General features: G+C 40.7%; 1 protein-coding gene and 1 pseudogene across 1 annotated transcript; one reads left to right on the forward strand and one right to left on the reverse strand.

Moving 5' to 3' along the window:
- Nucleotides 1-2,947: 2,947 nt before the first annotated feature.
- Nucleotides 2,948-6,016, forward strand: LOC100584376 (lithostathine-1-alpha). Its single transcript, XM_003282138.3, has 6 exons — nucleotides 2,948-3,111; nucleotides 3,413-3,522; nucleotides 4,163-4,281; nucleotides 4,589-4,726; nucleotides 5,446-5,557; nucleotides 5,753-6,016. The coding sequence occupies exons 2-6, from the start codon at nucleotides 3,459-3,461 to the stop codon at nucleotides 5,818-5,820; spliced, it is 501 nt and encodes a 166-aa protein (XP_003282186.1). The 5' UTR covers nucleotides 2,948-3,111; nucleotides 3,413-3,458; the 3' UTR covers nucleotides 5,821-6,016.
- A 13,167-nt stretch (nucleotides 6,017-19,183) lies between these two features.
- On the reverse strand, nucleotides 19,184-21,243 carry LOC100597450 (annotated as a pseudogene).
- Nucleotides 21,244-21,959: the final 716 nt, after the last annotated feature.

The following is a 21,959-nucleotide window of genomic DNA, read 5'->3' on the forward strand; positions in this document are numbered from 1 at the left end:
GAGGTTTCCTGTGAAGCAGAAGAGGCTAAGTTATAAGTAAGTTTCTTTATGCCTGCAGAACACAGCAGACCAGGGAAAGTCCTGAATGCATCTTGTATTTCTTGAGCTCCTTTCCTCTCCAGTCTAAGGTTTGCAGACAGGCTTCTATTCGCATGCCTGCTAAGTATTTAAACAAGAGGAAAATTATTTCCAATAATAAGTCTAAAATCTCTATTACAAGCATCAAAAGCAGAAAATACCTACTGGATGATGGCCAGTAGCACCATCTATCACCCACAGCCTTGAGACGTTCTAAGCCATATTAAGTCTTATCAAGAAATTGCCCCACCTGGGCACATATTAACCCTAATGTCCATGATACTTGTTTCTATCTATGAGAAAACTAACAAGGAATAGATGGGAAAGGGCTGAAATGAGCTTCTGGGAATCTTATAAAACTAGGTCAAAGGTCCTTGAAGATCCTCAGAAAAATAAGGAAAATATTAAAGGGATTGAATGTATGGCTTTCCTGAAAAAAGAATTTCTTTGGGACCAAGGCTGCTACCAATTTATGTCCTAAATTTTATTATCTTGCATGTGGAATTTGGCCAGTCACCTATGTAAGCAATAAGTGCAACTTCTCAATGGATTTACCACTACTGGGGACAATAAAGATTTTTATGGGAGTACTTTGTCAATTGTTATTTGTTTTGAATCTCTGTCTGTTTTATGTCTTCCTAGTTGTAACATATTTTATTGCGTATTTTAGAGTATTAGAGCTTTTATACCTGGACAGTCATTTCTTGTTTGAAGTTATGTTAAATTTAGAAAAAATCTTATATTTAAAAATATTTATTATAAAGACATGAATACATATGTTCATTGCAGCATTGTTCACTATAGTAAAGACATGGCATCAACCTAAATGCCCATCAATGATAAGCTGGATAAAGAAAATGTGGTACATATACACCATGGAATACTATGCAGCCATACAAAAGAATGAGATAATGTCCTTTTCAGGGACATGAATGGAACTGGAGGTCATTATCCTTAGTAAACTAACACAGGAACAGAAAACCAAATACTGCATGTTCTCACTTATAAATGGGAGCTAAGTGATGTGAACAATTGAACAAATAGAGGGGAACAACACACACTGGGGCCTTTTAGAGGGTGGAACATGGGAGGAGAGAGAGGGTCAGCAAAAATAACTAAGGGTACTGGGCTTAATACCTGGGCGATGAAATAATCTGTACAACAAACCCCCATTACACAAGTTTACCTCTGTAACAAACTTGCACTTGTACCACTTAACTTAAAATTAAAGTTAAAAAAAGAAAATAAAATATTATGCCATAAAGTATTTTTATCTTAAATTTTTTAAAAATTAATTGCTCATTTAATTTTCACAAGATAAATATGTCATGGTACCAAGTATGCTGGACTCTTCCCTACTATATCTTTTGTTAATGGAAGAATATGTCGAATCTCCTATTTACAGAAAAAAATAGGAATCATTCTCTGGTTGTAATCATTTTAAAAGGCATAACTACTTTTTGTAAAAGCAGAAAAAAATTGGATTAATTTAACAAACACATATGAACCAGACAGTGAGAATAAACAATGTTAACATTTGTCATCTTTGTTTAATATCATTAGATTTTGTTTTTGTTTTTATTTTTTGAGACAGTTTCCCATTCTATCACCCAGGCTGGAGTGCAGTGGCACAACCACAACTCACTGCAATCTCAGCTTCCCAAGTTCAAACAATCCCCCACCTCAGCCTCCTAAGTAGCTGAGACTACAGGCACTTGCCACCATATCTGGATATATATATATATATATATACTTTTTTTGTAGAGATGGGGTCTTGCTATGTTGTCCAGGCTGGTCTCCAATTCCTGGCTCAAGTGATCCTCTCATCTCAGCCTCCCAAAGTGCTGGGATTGCAGGCTTGAGCCACCACACAAGGCCCATCATTAGTTTTTATATATTAAAAAAAAAAACCTTAAAATTGTTAGGCAAATACTATGACAAATTGCAATACATATTCTTACCTTTCAGATTTTTATTTTTTAAACTGTATGAGAATTGATTAATAAATAAAATTTCGTATTCATCTGTCTTGTAAAACCATATATAAAGTTTATCAAATAGCTTATAACTTCTTGCAACTGAATTTTTGTATTCAGTGTTATGGCTTTGATACTAGTACAAGTTGAAATATAGATATCTACTTTATTCGATTTAAATTCTGTTTAGCATTTTATTATATTTTGTTAATCCATTTGTCCCAATTCATATACTGCTCTCTCTTTCTGTGAACATTCAGGTTAGTTTTTTCTTCCTAATTTTGCATTCTGATTGGCTTTTATTCCCTGAATTATAAATGACCATTCTATGATGATTCTGGTAAATATTCAATTTCACCACACAATCTTTGACTTCATACTAACAAGCAGTTGACTTCACATGGACAATTTCAATGAAGACTGACTTCATATTTAGCGCCTTTAAGCTTCCTTAGGCGTCAGCTCTCTACAATTCTCACATTGAGAATATCTGTATTTTGTAAGCTCAAACCTTACTGGACATGTTAAATGTTTAGAAATATAAATTTAACCTACCTCTTGAGGTAGGTCTTGAGAGGTTTGTGAGCCTAAAAAGACATGGAGGAACCACTTAATGCCAAAAGCACATTGTTCTAAATTATTTGGAATCAGTTAATTCCTCCCCATCTCCTAGGCATGCCTGACACCAAAGAGGAAACTCTAAATTTACAGGGAGTAGAAGGAAATCTACTGTTCTCTGCTCCTCTCTGGGTTATTAGGGCACATGGGAATCCTCAGCTGTTTTCTGCTGAGCAAGAGCAAAGTCCACCTTGGACTTACACAGCTTGCCAAATTGTTTGCTGGAAGGGGACCTGAGTTGTGACCACTCCCAGTGTGTGCCAGGAAAAGGCTCCTACTGGTGCCAGAATCTCTTACTGTCAATGCCCTCTCCAGGCCCCCAAAACTCACCCCTTGCCCCCACCCCTTTTGCTTAAATGACGTGGTTCTTATCTCAGATCCTGATATAAAGCTCCTACAGCTACCTGGCCTGAGAAGCCAACTCAGACTCAGCCAACAGGTAAGTGGGCATTACAGGAGGAGGGCACCTCTAACAAGCACTGCAGATCTAAACTCTTGGGGAAGATACAGCATGAGTTTCTGTCCAAGAGGTTTTAGCTGTAATGAAGCCTCAGAGGGATCCAAAGTTGTTTTTCAGTTACTGAGTCTGTATAATCCCCACTCTCAAGAGAAACATTTGAAGGTATGGGTGTCTCAGAGGACCTTCCTGGTCTCAGAAATTCTGAGCGGAGGTTTTAAGGAAGGTAATAGGTGCTTTGCTCTCCATCTCTCAGAAGCCCCTTTCCTGTGTTCTCCTATAGAGATTGTTGATTTGCCTCTTAAGCAAGAGATTGATTGCAACTCAGCATGGCTCAGACCAGCTTATACTTCATGCTGATCTCCTGCCTGATGTTCCTGTCTCAGAGCCAAGGTAAGATCTCTTTTCCACCAACCAACTCTTTCTAGCCCTGAAGCCTTCACTCTATCCCCAAGCATGCAGGTCTACTTGAAAAAAAAAAAAAAAACCAAAAAGCAGAGTCACCATTAAGGGTTGTTTTGTGGTGTTTAGTGACCTTTATTGCTGATCCCTTCACATTTATATACATCCACACCTCATTAAGGAGTTTGAGCTAGAATTTAAAATGACCCCTTATAAGCGACTGCTGCAGTTGGCATGAGTTTATCTGATTAAATTTATACATGATGGTGGATTTGGGGATGTCTGTGTGTAAAGAGTCACTAATGGGGTGGAGAACTGAAGATAGCGTGTGTTCAGGGAAACCAAGACGGGCTTGAGAAAGTAGAAGACTGAGTCCTTCAAGGCAGAAGAGCCTGAGCTCCAGACATAAAAGGGAAACTGGAGACATGTTTCTTTGGCCTATTCATTCTGTTTTTTTCCCTGATCAAAGAAACCAAAGAGAGAAGATGTAGGATGCAGGAGCAAAAGTGAGCAGTCATCCCATAATAGACTGGATTCTTCTGTTTTATAAAGGAACCTCAGATGCTCCTACCTCCCCTTCAAGCCTTTTCCTTACCCTGAGAGCCTCCTTTAATTGTCTCTTGTTTTTCAGGCCAAGAGGCCCAGACAGAGTTGCCCCAGGCCAGGATCAGCTGCCCAGAAGGCACCAATGCCTATCGCTCCTACTGTTACTATTTTAATGAAGACCGTGAGACCTGGGTTGATGCAGATGTGAGTGAGGAGAGCAGTGTGGGAAGGGAGGCTCATGAAGGGAGGGGAAGCTGCCACTCTCCAGTGTGTTCAGTGGCTGCAATGAGATGAGACTGAACCCCTTGCTATACTATCATAAGCCCCAAACTTTCCAATCTACTTTATCCCATTATTCAGCACATTCCCAGCACAAAGAACCTGGTGGTCAGTGACAGCATCATGAGGGACATTACTGTGCTGTCCTTTTTCTCACCCATCCTCTTGGAGGACTCGGTATATCCCTCACACCTTCCTCCTCTGCTGAGTGCTCCACTTTCTTCTCCAACAGCTCTATTGCCAGAACATGAATTCGGGCAACCTGGTGTCTGTGCTCACCCAGGCCGAGGGTGCCTTTGTGGCCTCACTGATTAAGGAGAGTGGCACTGATGACTTCAATGTCTGGATTGGCCTCCATGACCCCAAAAAGGTAAGCTGCAGCCTTCTTTATCTCCTAATGATCAGGTTTGAGAAGTAAGAAGGAGGTTCAAGTTCTGGTCTCTTAAATACCAGCTTTTGTCACTTTCCAGAAATCAGGCTGTTTACAGATCCCCTAATGTCCTGTGTAGCAAGGTGCACTGTAGATGATTGGAGATATAAGTGGAAGGCTGAATTTCCTAGGTGTCCCGGTCATTCATGAATAAACTTATTCTGTTTACAGTCAACAGAGCATCTTTATGCACCAACTGCTTACCTATTTTGTTACTGTCAGTGTCATAAAAGAGACTAGATTGCCAACTATATAGAAAAGGAGACTTGTGGTAAAGAATCTACTGCTGTACTGCTGGCATTTGGGAACCTGGTAGTATACTAAATAATATAATATAGCAACAACTAATGGTCAGCCAATGCTATGCTGGTTATGAGGGTCCTGGGCCATAAAGACAAAAAATCAGGAACCACTTTTTAAGTGAGCTACTTTGGGTCTCTGTGTCAAATTCATAACACTTATTTCTTGGTGAAACACGGTTAATGAGTTGGAAGTTCAGAAAAGAAGAAGTTTAGAGCAATAGCAAAGGAAAGGAAACAATACTTAGCAAGGTTTATTCTTCCCTGTGTCTTAGCATGTTTCTGAGTGTGCACGCAGGCCCAGTGATTCCATGTAGTTTTGAGTGACCACTGCCTCTGTTCTGGCCCTTCCCCATCTAGAACCGCCGCTGGCACTGGAGCAGTGGGTCCCTGGTCTCCTACAAATCCTGGGGCACTGGAGCCCCAAGCAGTGTTAATCCTGGCTACTGTGTGAGCCTGACCTCAAACTCAGGTGAGAGGCAGAGAATCCTTCCACCTGTTTCTGTTCTCTCCTGCTTAGCTCTATGGATGGAACTGGGACTGGGATAGAGGAAAGGTGAACTCCTCATTAAGGAAATGGATGTTTGGTTTTTGTCCTGAGTCCTAAAGCCAGGAGGGTCATACTCTTTCTGGTCTCCCAATTCTAACTCTTCTCATTGACTTATAGGATTCCGGAAATGGAAGGATGTGCCTTGTGAAGACAAGTTCTCCTTTGTCTGCAAGTTCAAAAACTAGAGGCAGCTGGAAAATAGATGTCTAGAACTGATCCGGCAATTACTACGGAGTCAAAAATTAAACCAGACCATCTCTCCAACTCAACTCAACCTGGACACTCTCTTATCTGCTGAGTTTGCCTTGTTAACCTTCAGTATTTTTATCTACCCCAGTCTTTGGGACCCTAAATAATAAAAATAAACGTATTTCCACTATTGTGCTGTCTTACTGTGTCTGCTATTTCCACAGCTGATGCCTGGGTGGTTGAGATGCGAGTGATTACAACAAAGCTTGCTCTGGCCTTTAAAAGTCCATCCACTTTTAAAGACTTTTAAAAAGATCCACTTTTTAAAAGTCCATCCACATACGATGCATATTGGAATTCAGTATTTATGAATATATGTGGCTTTGCTTATGACAAGATTAACAAGATGGAGATTGACCAAAAATTCACATGCTGGCATATCTCAAAGATATTTTGCATTCAGTTCCAGACCACTGTAATGAGGGTAATATCACAGAAAAGCAAGTTACACAGTGGTTTTTTTTGTTTGTTTCCCAATGCATATAAGTGTTTTGTCTACACTATACTGTAGTCTATTATATAAGCAATAACATTATATCTAAAAAGAAATATACGTACTTTAATGAAATAGTATTTTATTGCTAAAAAATGCTAACAATCATCTGAGTCTTCAGCAAGTAGTATTCTTTTGCTGGTGAATGGTCTTGCCTCAACGTTGATGGCTGCTGCCTGAGCAGGGCAGTGGTTGCTGAAGGTTAGCGTGGCTGTGGAAGTTTCTTAAAATAAGACTACAATAAAGCTGGCCACATTGATTCGATTCTTCCTTTCGTGAGTGATTTCTCTATAGCATGTAATATTGTTTGATAGCATTTTTCCCACAGTACAACTTCTTTTAAATTGGAGTCGGCCTCTCCAAACCCCGCTGCTTCTTTATCAACTAAGTTTATATGTTGTTCTAAACCCTATGTTGTCATTTTAACAATGTTCACAGCACCTTTGTCAAGAGTGGATTCCATTTCAGGAAACCAATTTCTCTGCTCATCCATAAGAAGCTGCTCCTTATCCTTTCAAGTTTTATCATAAGATTGCAGCGGTTCAGTCACCTCTTCATGCTGCATTTCTAATTTTAGTTCTCTTGATATTTCCACTACATTCACAGTTACTTCCTTCACGGAAATCTTGATCCTTTCAAAGTTATCCATGAAGGTTGGAATCAGCTTCTTCCAATCTCCTGTAAATAATGATATATTGACCTCCCCCCTTAAATCAAAAATGTTCTTAATGGTATCTAGAATGGTGTATTCTTTCCAGATGGTTTTCAATTTACTTTGCCCGGATCCATCAGAGGAATCACTATGTATGGCAGCTATAGCTTTGTGACATGTATTTGTTAAATAATAAGAATTGAAAGGTGAAATAACTTTTTGATCCCTAGGCTGCAAAACAGATTTTGTGTTAGAAGCAGGCATGAAAAAGTCATAAATCTTCTTGCATATATCTGTGTTCCTAGGTGACAAGGTGCACCATCAATGAGCAATAATATTTTTGAAAAATCTTTTTTCTGATACATAGGTCTCAACAAGTAGGATTAAAATATTCAGTAAACTACACTATAAACAGATGCTCTCATCCAGGCCTTAGTGTCGCCACCTTTATTATCTTAGCTAGATTTTCTGGATAACTTGCTAAAGCTTCTCCATCAACACTTGCTGCTTTGCCTTGAACTTTTATGTTATGGAGGCAGCTTCTTTCCTGAAACCTCATGAACCAGCTACTGCTAGCTGCAGACTTTTCTTAGGCAGTTTCCTCAACTCTCTCAGCCTTCATGGAATGTTGCTGACTTTCTCCAAGTCAGCAATAAGGACGTGCTTTTTAAATTATTTGTGTGTTCACTCGAGTAACACTTTTAACTTTCTTCAAGAACTTCTCCTTTTTATTCACAACTTGGCTGTTTGGGACAAGTGGCCTCATTTTTAGCCTATCTCAGTTTGGACATGCCTTCCTCGCTAAGCTCAATCATTTCTAGCTCTTAATTTAACTCAAATGATGTGCAATTCTTCCTTTCACTTGAAGAATTAGAGGCCATGGGAAAGTTATTAATTGGCCTAATTTCAATATTATTGTGTCTCTGGGAATAGGGAGGCCAGAGAAAAGGGAGAGAGCTGGGGAAGTGGCCAGTGAGTAGTCAGAACACATGCATTTATTGATTAAGTTAATAATTTTATATGTTTCATTGAAGCCCAAAATAATGATAATAGTAACATCAAAGATCACTGATCACAAATCACCACAACAGATATAATAATAATAGTAAAGTTTTAAATATTGCAAAATTACCAAAGTGTGACCCAAAGACTTGAAGTGAGTACACGATATTGGAAAACAGCACTGACAGACTTGTTCAGTGTAGAGTTGTCACAAACCTTCCGTTAAAACAAAAACCAAAAACGCAGTATCTATCAAGCACAACAAAACGAGGTATGCTTGTATTCACATAAACCCAGTTCAAGTTACAGAAGTGATTGTTGATGGTCTACAGATGGCTGGAGTATTTGATATTCATGAGATATTTGTGTAGTTACGGTCTGAGGATGTCGCATCTTTGCTCCATATGCAAATTGAAGCCACGACGGAAATGGGTAATTTAAAGAAAATGTTCAGATCTAGAGTGCTGAATGCATAGTGGCATAACCTAGAGACCTGGAATCCAGCAACAGTTGTTACATGGCTCTCCTTGAATACATAATAAATCAATAAATAGTTAAAATACCCAGGCATACTTAGTTACCTCCTTGAAGATTATATCTCCAGATACAGTCAAATTCTGAAGTTCTGAGTCTAAGGTGTTTAACAAATTAATTTTGTGAAGACCCAATTCAGACAATGACACCATCCATATCAATAGTACCATTACATGTGATTTGATAAAACAATCCAATTAAAAAACACAGGTTGTTCCATTAAAACAACCACCACAATAACAAAATCAAGATCCAGTTATGTGTTATCTATAGGAGATCTGGCTTAAATTTACAGAATTACTAAATGTTTTCTTTCAAGTCTTTGATAGTTTTATCTCTTAAATATAAATCTATATTTCATTTTGAATCAATCTCTATATACAGTGTAAGAAATAGAACCAAACGCATTCCTTAGCATATAGCTATTTTGTTGCTCCAGCACCATTTGCTAAAGGATATTCTTCCCTCTTGGATTTCCATGATACAGTTGGCAACAAACAACTAACTATAAGGCTAAAAGTTTATTTCTGAAATCTGCATTCTATACCACTGATAATTCATGTTTGTCATTATGACAATTCTACACAATCTTTATTACTTTAGCTTTGTAATAAGTTCTAAAAATCTTACTGGGTATATACCCAAAGGACTATAAATCATGCTGCTATAAAGACACATGCACACGTATGTTTATTGTGGCACTATTCACAATAGCAAAGACTTGGAACCAACCCAAATGTCCAACAACGATAGACTGGATTAAGAAAATGTGGCACATATACACCATGGAATACTATGCAGCCATGAAAAATGATGAGTTCATGTCCTTTGCAGGGACATGGATGAAACTGGAAACCATCATTCTCAGTAAACTATCGCAAGGACAAAACACCAAACACCGCATGTTCTCACTCATAGGTGGGAATTGAACAATGAGAACACTTGGACACAGGAAGGGGAACATCACACTCCAGGGACTGTTGTGGGGTGGAGGGAGGGGGGAGGGAGAGCATTAGGAGATATACCTAACGCTAAATGACGAGTTAATGGGTGCAGCACACCAACATGGCACATGGATACATATGTAACAAACCTGCACATTGTGCACATGTACCCTAAAACTTAAAGTATAATAATAATAATAATAATAAAATAAGTTCTAAAAATCTGAAACTGTAACTGTAATAACTTGTGTTCTTTACCAAAATTGTTTTGTCTATTCTTGACTAATATTGTTTTGGCTGTTCTGAATTTCCAGATGAATATTAGGATCAACTTGACAATTTCTGCAAGACGCAGCTGGGACTTTGATGGGGATTAAGACAAATCTATAGGTCAATTTAGAGAGTACTTTCACCTTAATATTTCGCCCCTGATCCATGAACACAAACTCTCTTCTCACTTATTTAGGTCTTCTCTACTTTCATTTAACAATGTTTTATAGTTTCTAGTGTACAAGATTTGCACTTCTTTTAAAAATTTTTCTTAAAATGTTATTTGTTTTGATATTATTGTAATGAAAATGTTTTCTTGATATTATTTTAAATTGTTTATTCCTACCATATGGTTTTTCCTAGAGAATATATCTTGTGTGCTCGAGAAGGATGTGTATTTTGCTGACATTAGGTGAAGCATTCATTCTATATATGTTTGTATGGTTTAGTGAATTTAGAATATATTTAAAGTGTTCTACTTTCTTGTTGATCTTCTAAGTGTTCTACCCATTAACAAAAGTGTGCATTGAAGACTCCAGCTACTACTGTTCAATCACCTATTTCTCCCTTCACTTCTCCCAGATTTTGCTTTATGCATTTTGGGACTCTGTTGTTATTTGTACAGGTGTCTACAATTATTACACCTTTCTGAAAGACTAACCACTTCGTCATTATAAAATGCTCCTCCTTTCCTCTAGTAACACTTTCTGCTTTAATGTCTAACATGTCTAGTAACATTTTTTGCTTTAGTGTCTAACATGCCTGTCGTTAGAACAGACACTTCAGTGTTCTTATGGTTGCTGTTTGTATGACATATCTTTTCCTGATTTTTTACTTTCAAACTACTGTATCTGTTTCATGAAAGGGCCATATATGTGAAGCAAATGGCAAATGAAGGAGGAGATGAGAAGAGAAATAACAAAGCAAACAAATCCAGTTGGTCAGTAAGGGGTGATTTATTAGAGAACTTACAGACAGAAGTGTGGTCTTGGTGGCAGCAAGACAGGTAGGTCTCTGAACCATAACTTCCCAGGCCCAGTGCACATACACCATAGGGAAAGGGGGTGCATGCTTTCTAGGGACAATTAAAGGCAACCTTCCAGAACAAGGAAAAATGCTGTATGTGTCATAATTTGTAATTTGCGTGATAATATTAAGGTTGCTTTGCTCTAAAGGAGAGATTTAGAGTGAGTGCATATTCTTGCACCAAAGACAGTAAATAAGCCAGTCACGGTGGCTCACACCTGTAACCCCAGCTTTTTGGGAGGCCAAGGGAAATGGATTGCTTTAGACAGGAGTTTGAGACCAGCCTGGGCAATATGGTGAAACCCTGTCTCTACTAAAAATACAAAAACTAGCCGGATTTGGTGACATGAGGTGCGCCTGTCATCCCAGCTACTGAGGAGGCTGAGGCAGGAAGATTACTTGAACCCAGGGGTACAGAAGCTGCAGTGAGCTGTGACCATGCCACTGCACTCCAGCCTGAGTGACAGGAGCGAGACCCTGTCTCAAAAAAAAAAAAAAAGGGAAAGACAGTAAATAAAGAATCAGGAGGTATTCCTGGGACTGGGGTTAAGCAGAAGTCAATACAGCAGATTAGCATCCAAGATAGAGTCACTTTTGTCTCCATACTCCACAGCTCTAATCAGGCTCTTATAATCTCACACACCCACTTGCTCCACAATGGTCCCTGAGCTGGGGATAGGGTAGGGTGGGGGGCGCTGCAGTCATTTTGATAGTGTGTGTAACACGTTACATCAATTTGTTTTTACATGTAAGCAGAGGCTACAGCAGTAATATGAACAACAGGTGATGATACCTCTGCTACGTATAAGAAACAGAATTAATCATGCCTTTTGCCACCATGTTCTCCTGGAGCCAAAAAAAAAAAAAAAAAAAGAGGAGAGCCTTTGGGAGAAAGGGTAGAGTCAGAAAGAAAAGGCAGTTATTTGTTCATGAGTGTCCTGTAGGACTGAAGTTATATTGCTGGAATTATTAAGAATTTTATTATTATTATATTAATAATATTAAATATTAATATTATAATAGTAAATAATAATATTATAATAATATTAAATTATTAAGAATATATACACAGCATTCAGCCTTCATAATGGCACAAGTCCCCCCTTGTGCACCATTAAAACATCTATTGCTGAAAAAGCAGATTCACATGCCTTCCGTTTTTTTTTTTGTTGTTGTTTTTTGAGACGGAGTCTCGCTCTGTCGCCCAGGCTGGAGTGCAGTGGCGCGATCTCGGCTCACTGCAAGCTCCGCCTCCCGGGTTCACGCCATTCTCCTGCCTCAGCCTCTCCGAGTAGCTGGGACTACAGGCGCCCGCCATCACGCCCGGCTAATTTTTTTGTATTTTTAGTAGAGACGGGGTTTCACCGTTGTCTTGATCTCCTGACCTCGTGATCCGCCCGCCTCGGCCTTCCAAAGTGCTGGGATTACAAGCGTGAGCCACCGCGTCCGGCCGCCTTCCGTTTTATACTACAAGGCAGAGGAAACATTCGTCAGTCAGACATTCCATAAAACATTTAGGTAAAGGAGACACAACTACTTTACATAAAACCTGTTTATAGATTTTAACTTTCATAATCCTATTAACCTTTATATTTTTATATTCTAGGATCCAGGAACTTCTTTTCTCCATCCCCAGACCATTTTACTTTTTTTCTGTGGAAAAGGATTTGGGTTCAGAGACTTAGGCTGTTTAATGTTGGGGGGAGAGGAGGGGCTCCTTTTGGTCCACTCAACCTTCAACCGTGTTGTATGAAGACCTTTGTTTTAATTCTACTAATTTCCATTTTATTCTTTCCATTTTTAAATAATCATCTAAAGATTTTCACCCTGCTGCCTGAGTCCCATGTCTCTCCGGTTTCTTTCTCCTCTCAGTTTCATCCCTATCAATGTTTTCTTCATTCACTTTGTTTCTTAAGATTTGTTTACAAATGTCTACCTTTCCGAGATGAGTCCATTCACTCTCCCTCCTGCCTTCCCCCATTCTCTTGTTAATAAACTTAGTGTTTTTATTAACATCTGTGAGACCCATGAGAGGAAGCTCAGACAGCAAATTTGATAAGGCTTCTTGAAGTGTTACTTAACTCTGCAGGAGTAAAGTCACATGAGGTTCCCATGTAGAAGGGGTCATCTTAAACACAGCATTTACCCTAACCTAAGTAATGGGCATACTCAGTGGCGAATATCCCTGTCATCATAAAGCCAGGCCCATGCGGCTTTCATAGAAAGCATATCAACTGCTTCATCTAAAGTGCTTTACTTGGCATTTATAGGGAGAGCTGAACAGCTCCTTTCCTCAGGATAAACAGATCTCACAATGGCTTTCATCCAGTCCATCAGGCTGGTGGTTCCCTCGGGATTTACCTCGTGTGTCTGGATAATTTATACCCATTTGCAATTGTTCAATAGTGAGTTGTGGGTCCTGCATTAACCCAAACATGCTATTTCACTCTGCAGCATTTGAAACCAAAGATACTGCTCCTAAATTAGTTACTCTCAGAATCCATTTATTTCAGTTTTCTCAAAAAGCTAATGATGCTGATCTGCAACATGAAAAAATTCTTTCACACTATATCCTCTTGTTTCAATAGTTACTGGTTGTTCTTTCTCTCATATTGACTATCTTTGGTAACCACTGGTCTGAGGTACTTTCTTTTGTCCTGGAATAATCTTCCCTTTTGCGGGTAGCTTTGAGGTTAGTGGCATGAGCTCAGACAGGCCCACATCAAAATTTGCTCCAGCCTTAAGTTCCAACCCAGCACTCTCTTTTACTTTCATTTTAACTATTATATATTGCAATAACCAAGAGATTGAATATTTTACTTTTTGCTTATTAGTTTTCATTTTCTTATGCATCCAGTGAATCAACTCCCTGGAAATGCAAGGTATTGGAATGTGAGAGTGCTTGCTGTTGTGCCTTCAAAATGCCATTTTCCATTTCAATCAACCCTGCTACTTGGGGATTATACGGCATGTGAAATCTCCAGTCTATATCTTTTTCATGTACCCAGTCTTGGACATCATATCCAGTAAAACGCATGTCTCCATTGTTATCAATGCATGGAGGGTATCCATACATGACACTGAATTTTTCCAAGCCCTTAATAATGGTTGTTTGGTTTGTCATTTTTCTAGGGGAGGCTGCAACAATCTCTTGGCAGTATCTACACACGTTAGTGCATGCTTTTGTTCCAAGATGCCTGACAGGGGTCTGATGTAGTCTATCTGCCAGGTTCTTACAAGAGCAGCTGTCCTATGTGTGTATGTGTGTATATTCACCTTGTTTCTGTCCAGGTGTTTGTGGGACATGGCAGGGTCAGTTCATTACTCTCACCACTAAATCTGCATAATAGAGGGGCAATCTTGTTCCCTTTGCTATTTGTCAGCACAATTCTGCAATGTGATGCCCACTGTGTTTATGGACCAATCAGCTAGTTCAGATAATTGCAAGGGAGCTAATGTTCTAATTTTTGCTAGAGTATCAGCTTCCATGTTTCCAGGAGGTGAATCTGACTGTTGTTGATACATGATACACAATTAAGCTTGCAGTGAGTTCTTGCAGCCTTTCCCAAACGTCTTTCCACATAGCAGCTCCCCATAAGACTTTCAAAGCACGTGTCAGTCATCTTGGGCCCATTGGGCAAGCCAATTGTCAGACCTCTAAATACTGCCCAATTATATGTACAGAGAACTATAGGCAGTGGCTCATGGGTACAAACGAACCATGCACCTCAGAGTTCTTCCCACTGCTTTGCTACATTCCTATCTCAAACCAGATAGTATCTGTCCATGGTTGTACAGCTACTGCCATCCATATACAAGGATTAGCTCTTGTCCATTGGAGCACCAAGCATTTTCAGGAATGGGGGCTGTGCCTTTGTGCACTATTGGAGGCATCTCCTGTGAGAGTTCCTCAATAAGGGCAGCACTGGTCCCATCGATAGCATTGGCCCCATATATGTCACTGGCTCTAAGATAGCATGCAGTTCATTCCCAAGGGACTCATGGAGAAGGCACTATGTTGTTGCCGGGACACATGCCACTTTTGTAAAGTGGAGGCTTGGAGAATAGCTGATACAGGTCTGGGACACAACTCTTCTACCCAACTGATCCCCTCAGGCCTTATGTTTGCATGCAAAGACTTTGGCACCTTGGGAAGGGATGACCTAAGGCTTGTGCCTGAGCCACTAATATTTTAGCCTTCTCAAATGCGTCTTCTTGTTCTTTATCCCAGCAACAACTAGATCCCTTCTTCACTAGTCAGTATAGAGCATGAAAACATTGCGCTAAAAGTGGAATGAAAGCCTGACAATATTCCAAAAGACCTAGGGAACTTTGCAACTGTTTAACTGCTTTAGGCATGGCAAACTGTATTTTATCAATGATTGTGCCTGGGATAAAGCATGTCTTACCCAACCAAGTGACCCCTAGGAACTGCTCAGCCAATCCTGGTCCTTGTGTCATTTGTGAATTGATGGCCCATCCTCTGGATTGGAGAAGAGTGCACAATGCATGGAGGTGCTGCTGTAGCAATAGTGAGTCTTCAGAAGTTGGCATAATGTCATTGTTATAATGAAACTGTTTAACAGCAGGTGGCAGTGAACACAAAGTTAAATCTCTGGCAATCATTCCATGAGAAATAGTGGGGCCGTGGAAATAACTCTGGGGCAGCACTTGGAATGTCCATTGTTTGCTGTTCCAAGTAAAAGCAAATTGGTTCCGTGAGTCAGGGTGCAAAGCGCTATTTTGGTATTATTTGCTGTATCACTTAGATTATGTTAGGCTTAGTGATGTGTGTCTCTGGAACCATCTTATTTGGTTCCTGGTAGTCTACTCTCATGTTCCAGGTGCCATCAGTTTTTTTTTTACTGGCCGTACAGGACTCTAGAAAGGACTCTGGAACGGCCATATAACATTAACTTTGGCCAGCTCCTGCATGGTGCTTGTCATTTCTTTTATCTCACCAGAAAGAGGGTATTGTTTCACATTAATAAACACAATGGAGGAGGAAGGTGTACCCGTTCCCATTTTGCTTCCCCTCTTAAAATAGCTTTTACCACCCAAACTCCTGGGCTAATTCCCTCATAGACATTTGTAAAGTGCATTCTAAATGGACGTCCTTACTGAAGGTGTTTTATGGAATAAATGAGATAAAAACATAATAAGTGGGGGTACTCTGCCCAGTACAAACGAGGAAAGGAGTTTGTTTCACTCAGATTATTCACCCCCCCCTTAACCATCCACAGCTGCTTACTTACCAGGATGTCTCTTTGGGTTTCCATGAATTATGGTGCATTTTTCACCTATGTCCACTAAGGCTAAGCCTTTCTGCTTGTTTTTTGGACTTCAGTAGATTGTGAGATCCACGTGGGGCCTGTTTGCCCCCTATTGCTGGCAGGTGGAGGCAACAGTCTCTAGGCTGGGGAGGAGTCGCCCCTGGAATGCAGAGATTGGGGTTCTTTTATGTGAAGTTTCCTCTTCTACTCCCTATTATGGTGGGGCACTAGGAACTAGTCTAACATGTTGATCAGGTGCCGGGTTTTTCCAAAGGCCCACTAATATGGCATTGTGTTTCTGATCTACTTTTTGTCTTCTCCAGCTGAGATCAGATCATACCATATCTGCTTCCTGGTAATCCTAACTAGGCTGTTCATTCCTCCCTTTTTGAGTCCGGCAGACTTGGCTTCTCCTTCTCCACCCCGCCTCCCCACCACCCACCTTTTTTTTAGTAATCAGACAGACCTTATCTCTTTCCTTTTCATTTTTTCCAAGATTAGCTACAGCTTCCTCATGTAATATATATCTTGTCCCACAAGAGGGCTTAAGAGGCATAGGAAATAACCATACCAATTCCAGGGGTGGTGGGGACAGGGCAGCTTGCAACAACTTATTATTATTATATATATATATTTTTTGCCCATGGTAAACATGGCCTTATCTGGTCCTGCAAATTGCTGGGCATAGATGGCCTGAGCATGACCAACTCCTTTAAATTGGTCCTTGTTACCTCCAGAGTTCACCTTACCAGAGTTTGACCCGGAAAGTCCCCTTCATTTGGCCAAGCCTCTGTCACAGCCAGGATAATGTGGTCTATAAGACTGTGCTTGCTCTCAACAGTTCCAGCACTATGCAACGCTGTCTCAAAGTGGATTGGGTGGTTACAGTACTCATTTTATCAGCTTCACTTTCTGCTAAGGAAATGCCATTCATACTAGGGTTTCTTAGCTGCATCATCCATGTGGCTCAGCTTTCTATTGGCTGCTCTTTGAAAGTTTTTGCTATGTTCAATAATTCTGCCAAGGTGTAATTTTGGACATTGAAGTTTCCTGAAAAGGCTGTTCATTACTACTTGGCTGCAGGTGTTGGGCTTTTGTTTTCCATTGCATGAGAGGTCTTGCTCTCAAAAGGGAAGGATAATTCTCCTCCTCCTCCTGAGGTATGTCTTCATCTCACTCACTAATTGTTTCCTAAGGACAACAAGTCTTATCAGTCCAGTCCAATTTAGGAAGAACAGCTTGCACTTTTGGCCAACACAGCTTTCTCCCACCTAATCATACAAAGCAGCAGGCTAGGAGTTCCAGGTGAGTATCCTGAGTTTTGAGCTTATCTGCCAGACTAGATGCAAACATGGACGCGGAGGTCCTCATATCCTTTTCTAACGGTAATTCTTCCTCTAGTCTTGGTACCTTCATCTCAGCTGCTAACTACACTTCTATGGCCATTCCCACAATCCGTAACAGTGGCCAACCCTCTGTCTCAGCCACCTGGTGAACTTCCTTACAGTGAGCTGTAAGACTTTCTACTAACAAGCATTCTAGACCCTCCAGCATTTTCAGGGCATCCCTGTACTCACGTGATGGTCCACAGGCATCTAGCAAGTAGCCAACACCACCCCACATAGATGAGGGGGGCCCGCCAGGATTTCCTCCACATATGTTTCCTGCCTTTTGCTCATACTTTGGTTCCTGGACCCCTATTGACTGACTCCCCAGTTGTTTCATAAATGACCATATATGCAAAGCAACCACCAAACACAAAAGGAGCAAAGAAACTAAAGAATGAGGCAGAACAGTCCAGTTTGTCAGTAAAGGGTGATTTGCTGGGGAACGTATAGACAGAAGCGTGGTCTTGGTGGCCACAGACAGGGAGATCTCCACACAGTTACTCCCTGGCCCCAGAGCTTATGTACCACAGGGAAAGAGTGCACGTGCTCTGTAGAGACTATTAGAGGCAACCCTTCCAAACAGACAAGAATGCTACGTTCACAATAGCCTATAATTTGTGCAAAGACCTCAAGATTGTTTTTATCTAAAGGCAAGATTTCTAGTAAGTATATGTTCTTACCCTAAGGACAGTAAATAATGTAGGAATCAGGAAGCATTCCCAGGACTGGGGCTAATCAAAAGTCAACATGGCAGATTAGCACCCAAGATGGAGTCACTTTCATCTCCACAGTGTCTTTGAATCTAAGTCAATTTATTCATAGCTTATAAATAGATTTTGTTGTTGTTGTTTTAATTCAGACTGACAATATGTGCCTTTCGATTGCATTGTTTTATTAAATCCTGGGTAATAGTATCATTGATGCTGTTGGTGTTATGGGCTGAATGGTGTTCCCACAAAATTAATTCATTAAAGTCCTAATATCAGTACTTCTGAATTTGACTGTATATGAAGATAGGATTATTAAATAAGTATGCCTGAGTATTTTATTAATCTAATTTATTATTCATTTAGCCGTTCATTCCAAGAGTGCCATTTAACCAATATTGCTGGCCACCAAGCCTCTAGTCATTCCAACACCAATGCATTCAACACCGTAGACCTGATAATTCTCAAATTATCACTTCAGTCATAGCTTCAACTTATATAACCAAGCACAGATGTTCCCTCCTCAGACCACAAGTATGTGAACCCCTTTAGAGTACCAAACACTCCTGTCACTTGTAAATCAACAGTAATAATTTCTCTGACACTAGGTCCATGAAAATATGTGGGTGGTGAGTGAAATCCTTAACTTCTTAACCTTGTCATAAGCAAGGCCACCATATGTTCATAAACCCTTGAGTCCAACATGCACGATACGTGGACAAAGTTTTTAAAAGTGAATGGGCCAAAGCAAACTCTAGAGTGCTACAATCACTCCCATCCCAAGTACCCAGGCATTAGGTGGGGAAATAGCAGACACAGAAGACAGCACCATGGGGAAACATGTTTATTTTTAGTGTTTAGGGCTCCAGAGATTGAGGTAGGTAAAAATACTAAAGGTCATTGATGCAAATTCAGCAGAGAAGAGATGGTCCAGATTGATATGGAGAGAGATGGTCCAGTTTAATTCTTTTACTCCATAGTAACTGGTAGACTAATTCTAGATGTCCATTTTACAATTGACTCCAGTATTTGAACTTGCAAACAAAGGAGAACTTCTCCTAACAAGAATCATCCTTCCATTTCTTGAATCCTATAAGCCAATGAGAAGATTCAGACCGAGGGGATCAGAATGTATTACCCTCCTGGCTGCAGGACTCAGCAAAAATAAAGAGGAAACACTCCTCCATTTCCTAAATGAGGAGCTCACCCTTCCTCTATCCCAGTCCCTGGTCGATCCTTAGAGATAAATAGGAGAGGATGGCAATAAGTGTGTGGATTCTGTGCTTCTCACCTGAGCTTGAAGTCAGGCTAGCACATTAGCAGTATTGGCACAGCTTGGGGCTCCAATGTCCCAGGATTTGTAGGAGACCAGGGACCCACTGCTCCAGTGCCAATGACAGTTCTAGATGGGGAAGGGCCAGAACAGGGGCAGATGTGACTTAGAAAGAGATAGAAACACCTGGTTTGTGTTTGCACTCAGAAACAGGTCAAGACATAAGACAAGAATAAACCTTCCTTTTTCTCTAAGTGTCATATTATTTCCTCCACATTTTCTCTAAGCTTCTTCTTTCTTGGAATGTTCACCTACCTCTCTATGTCCTGCCAAACAATAAGTGTTCTAAATTTGCCACAGGGAACCATGAAACCTCATTATTGAAACTGGTTCCTGGTTTTTCTTTCCTGAGGCCCCAAAAGTTCATATCCAGCATAGCATTAGATGGTCATTAGTTGTTAATATATTATTTAGTATACCTTGCGGTTCCCAATTGACAGCAGTAGGTTCTCCTCCTCTATTCTCTTTTTCTATATGGTCTACAAAAGGCTCTTCTATAACAGAGATGATAACACAATAGATAAGAGGTACATAATAGATACATAAAGATGCTACCTTAGAAGTAGACAGAATGAGTTTATCCGTGAATGCCTGAAACACAGAGGAAATTCAGCCTTAAGCTCATCTCAAGAACCTATGGAGAACCTTAATATCCTTTACATTATAGGATTTATAGAGAGGTTGCTTTTTTCATAATATGGTAAAAACTGGTGCTTGAGGTGCCAGACATCGAACCTCTGTCTTCTCTCTGGAACCTGATAATCAGGGGGTAGAAGATGCAGCAGACTGAGCCGGTGGGGGTCATGGAGGCTAATCCAGACATTGCCATCCTTGGTGCCACTTTCTATAATCAGCGAAGCCAGGAAGGCACCCTCAGCCTGGGTGAGCACAGACACCAGGTAACCCGAATTCATGTTCTGTCAGTAGAGCTGTTGGAGGAGAAAATGGAGCACTCAGTAAAGGAGGAAAAAGTAGTAGCAGTAGGAGCCATAGGCATTGGCGTCTTCTGGGCAGCTGATACGGGACTTGGGCAACTCAGCCTGGCCCTCCTGTCCTGAGAAAAGAGAGACAAGAAAGACCCTCAGGGCAAGGCAAAGGCTAAAATATGAGGTAGGAGCTTCTGAGGATTCTTTATAAGAATAGAAGGATGCTATAGGTCATGAAGTAATTGGTCACTTCTGCCCTGCTGCATCTTACCTATAGTCTCTCAAGATGTCTTTGCTCAAGACAAGAGCACACAATGAATAGGCTCATGAAAAGTGTCCCCATTGTCCCTTTTACTTCTGGCTTTTTCTTCCTTGAAGGACTCAGGCTTCTGCCTTTCTCAAGTCTGTCCCGTTTCTCTACATACAAAGCTCCCCTCAGTTCCCCATTCCACTAATGACTGTCTACATACAGACATCCTCAAACCCCTCATCATGAGTAGCGTTAATATGATAAATCAATGCCAACTGCAGTGGTCACTGATAAAGGGTCATGCTAAGTTCCATCTCTAACTCCCTAGTGAGGTGAGAATATTTTTGAATGGGATGAGATCAGCAATAAATATCACTGAACAACACAAAACAACCCCTGAACTTGACTCTGCCTTGTCTCAAATGAACTCATATGCATGAGGATGGAGTGAGGGCTTCAGGGCTGGGGTTGTGGGATGTGTGGGGGAAAAATCTCACCTTGGCTCAGAGACAGGCACATCAGGCAGGAGATCAGCATGAAACATGAGTTGGTCCGAGCCATGCTGAGCAGCAGTGAATCTCTTGCCTAAGGACCAAATCAGCAATCTCTATAGGAGAACACGGGGAAGAGGGTTTGAGAGAATGAGATCAGAGCACCTATTACCTTCCTTAGATCCTCCTATGAATTCCTGACAGCAGGAAGGTCCTCTGAGATATCTATATTCCCATATATTTCTCTTGAGAATCTGGAAACTATACAGACTCAGTAACCCAGAATAACTTTGGCTCCTACTGAGTCTTCATTACTGCTGACACCTCTTGGACAGATAATGCTGTATCTTCCCCAAGATTTTAGATTATAGCCCTTGTTAAAGGTGCCCTTCTCCTGTAATGCCCACGTACCTGTTGGCTGAATCTGAGGTGGCTTTTCAGGCGAGGTAATGGTAGAGATTTATAACAGGGTCTGAGAGAAGAGCCACAGTATTTAAGCCTGGGGTGGAGCAAGGAGTGGGAGACAGCGGTCCTACAGAGGGCATTGACAGTAAGAGATTCTGGCATCAAGAGGAGCTCTTCCTGGCATATCCTGGGAATGGCCACAGATGAAGTCCCTTCCCCTAAACTGGAAAACTTTCCAAGTTCAAGGCAGACCTTGCCCTTGCTTAGCAGAAACCAGATGTCCTATCCTGTAGCCCTGAAGATCCAGCAAGCAGCTGAGACCTTCCAGGAATCTTGGCAGCTGGTATACAGGCTAGGCCAGAAGTAGTAGAGGCAGAGAGA

This window comes from Nomascus leucogenys, chromosome 14 (assembly GCF_006542625.1).
Source record: "Nomascus leucogenys isolate Asia chromosome 14, Asia_NLE_v1, whole genome shotgun sequence".
Classification (NCBI taxonomy): Eukaryota; Metazoa; Chordata; class Mammalia; order Primates; family Hylobatidae; genus Nomascus; species Nomascus leucogenys.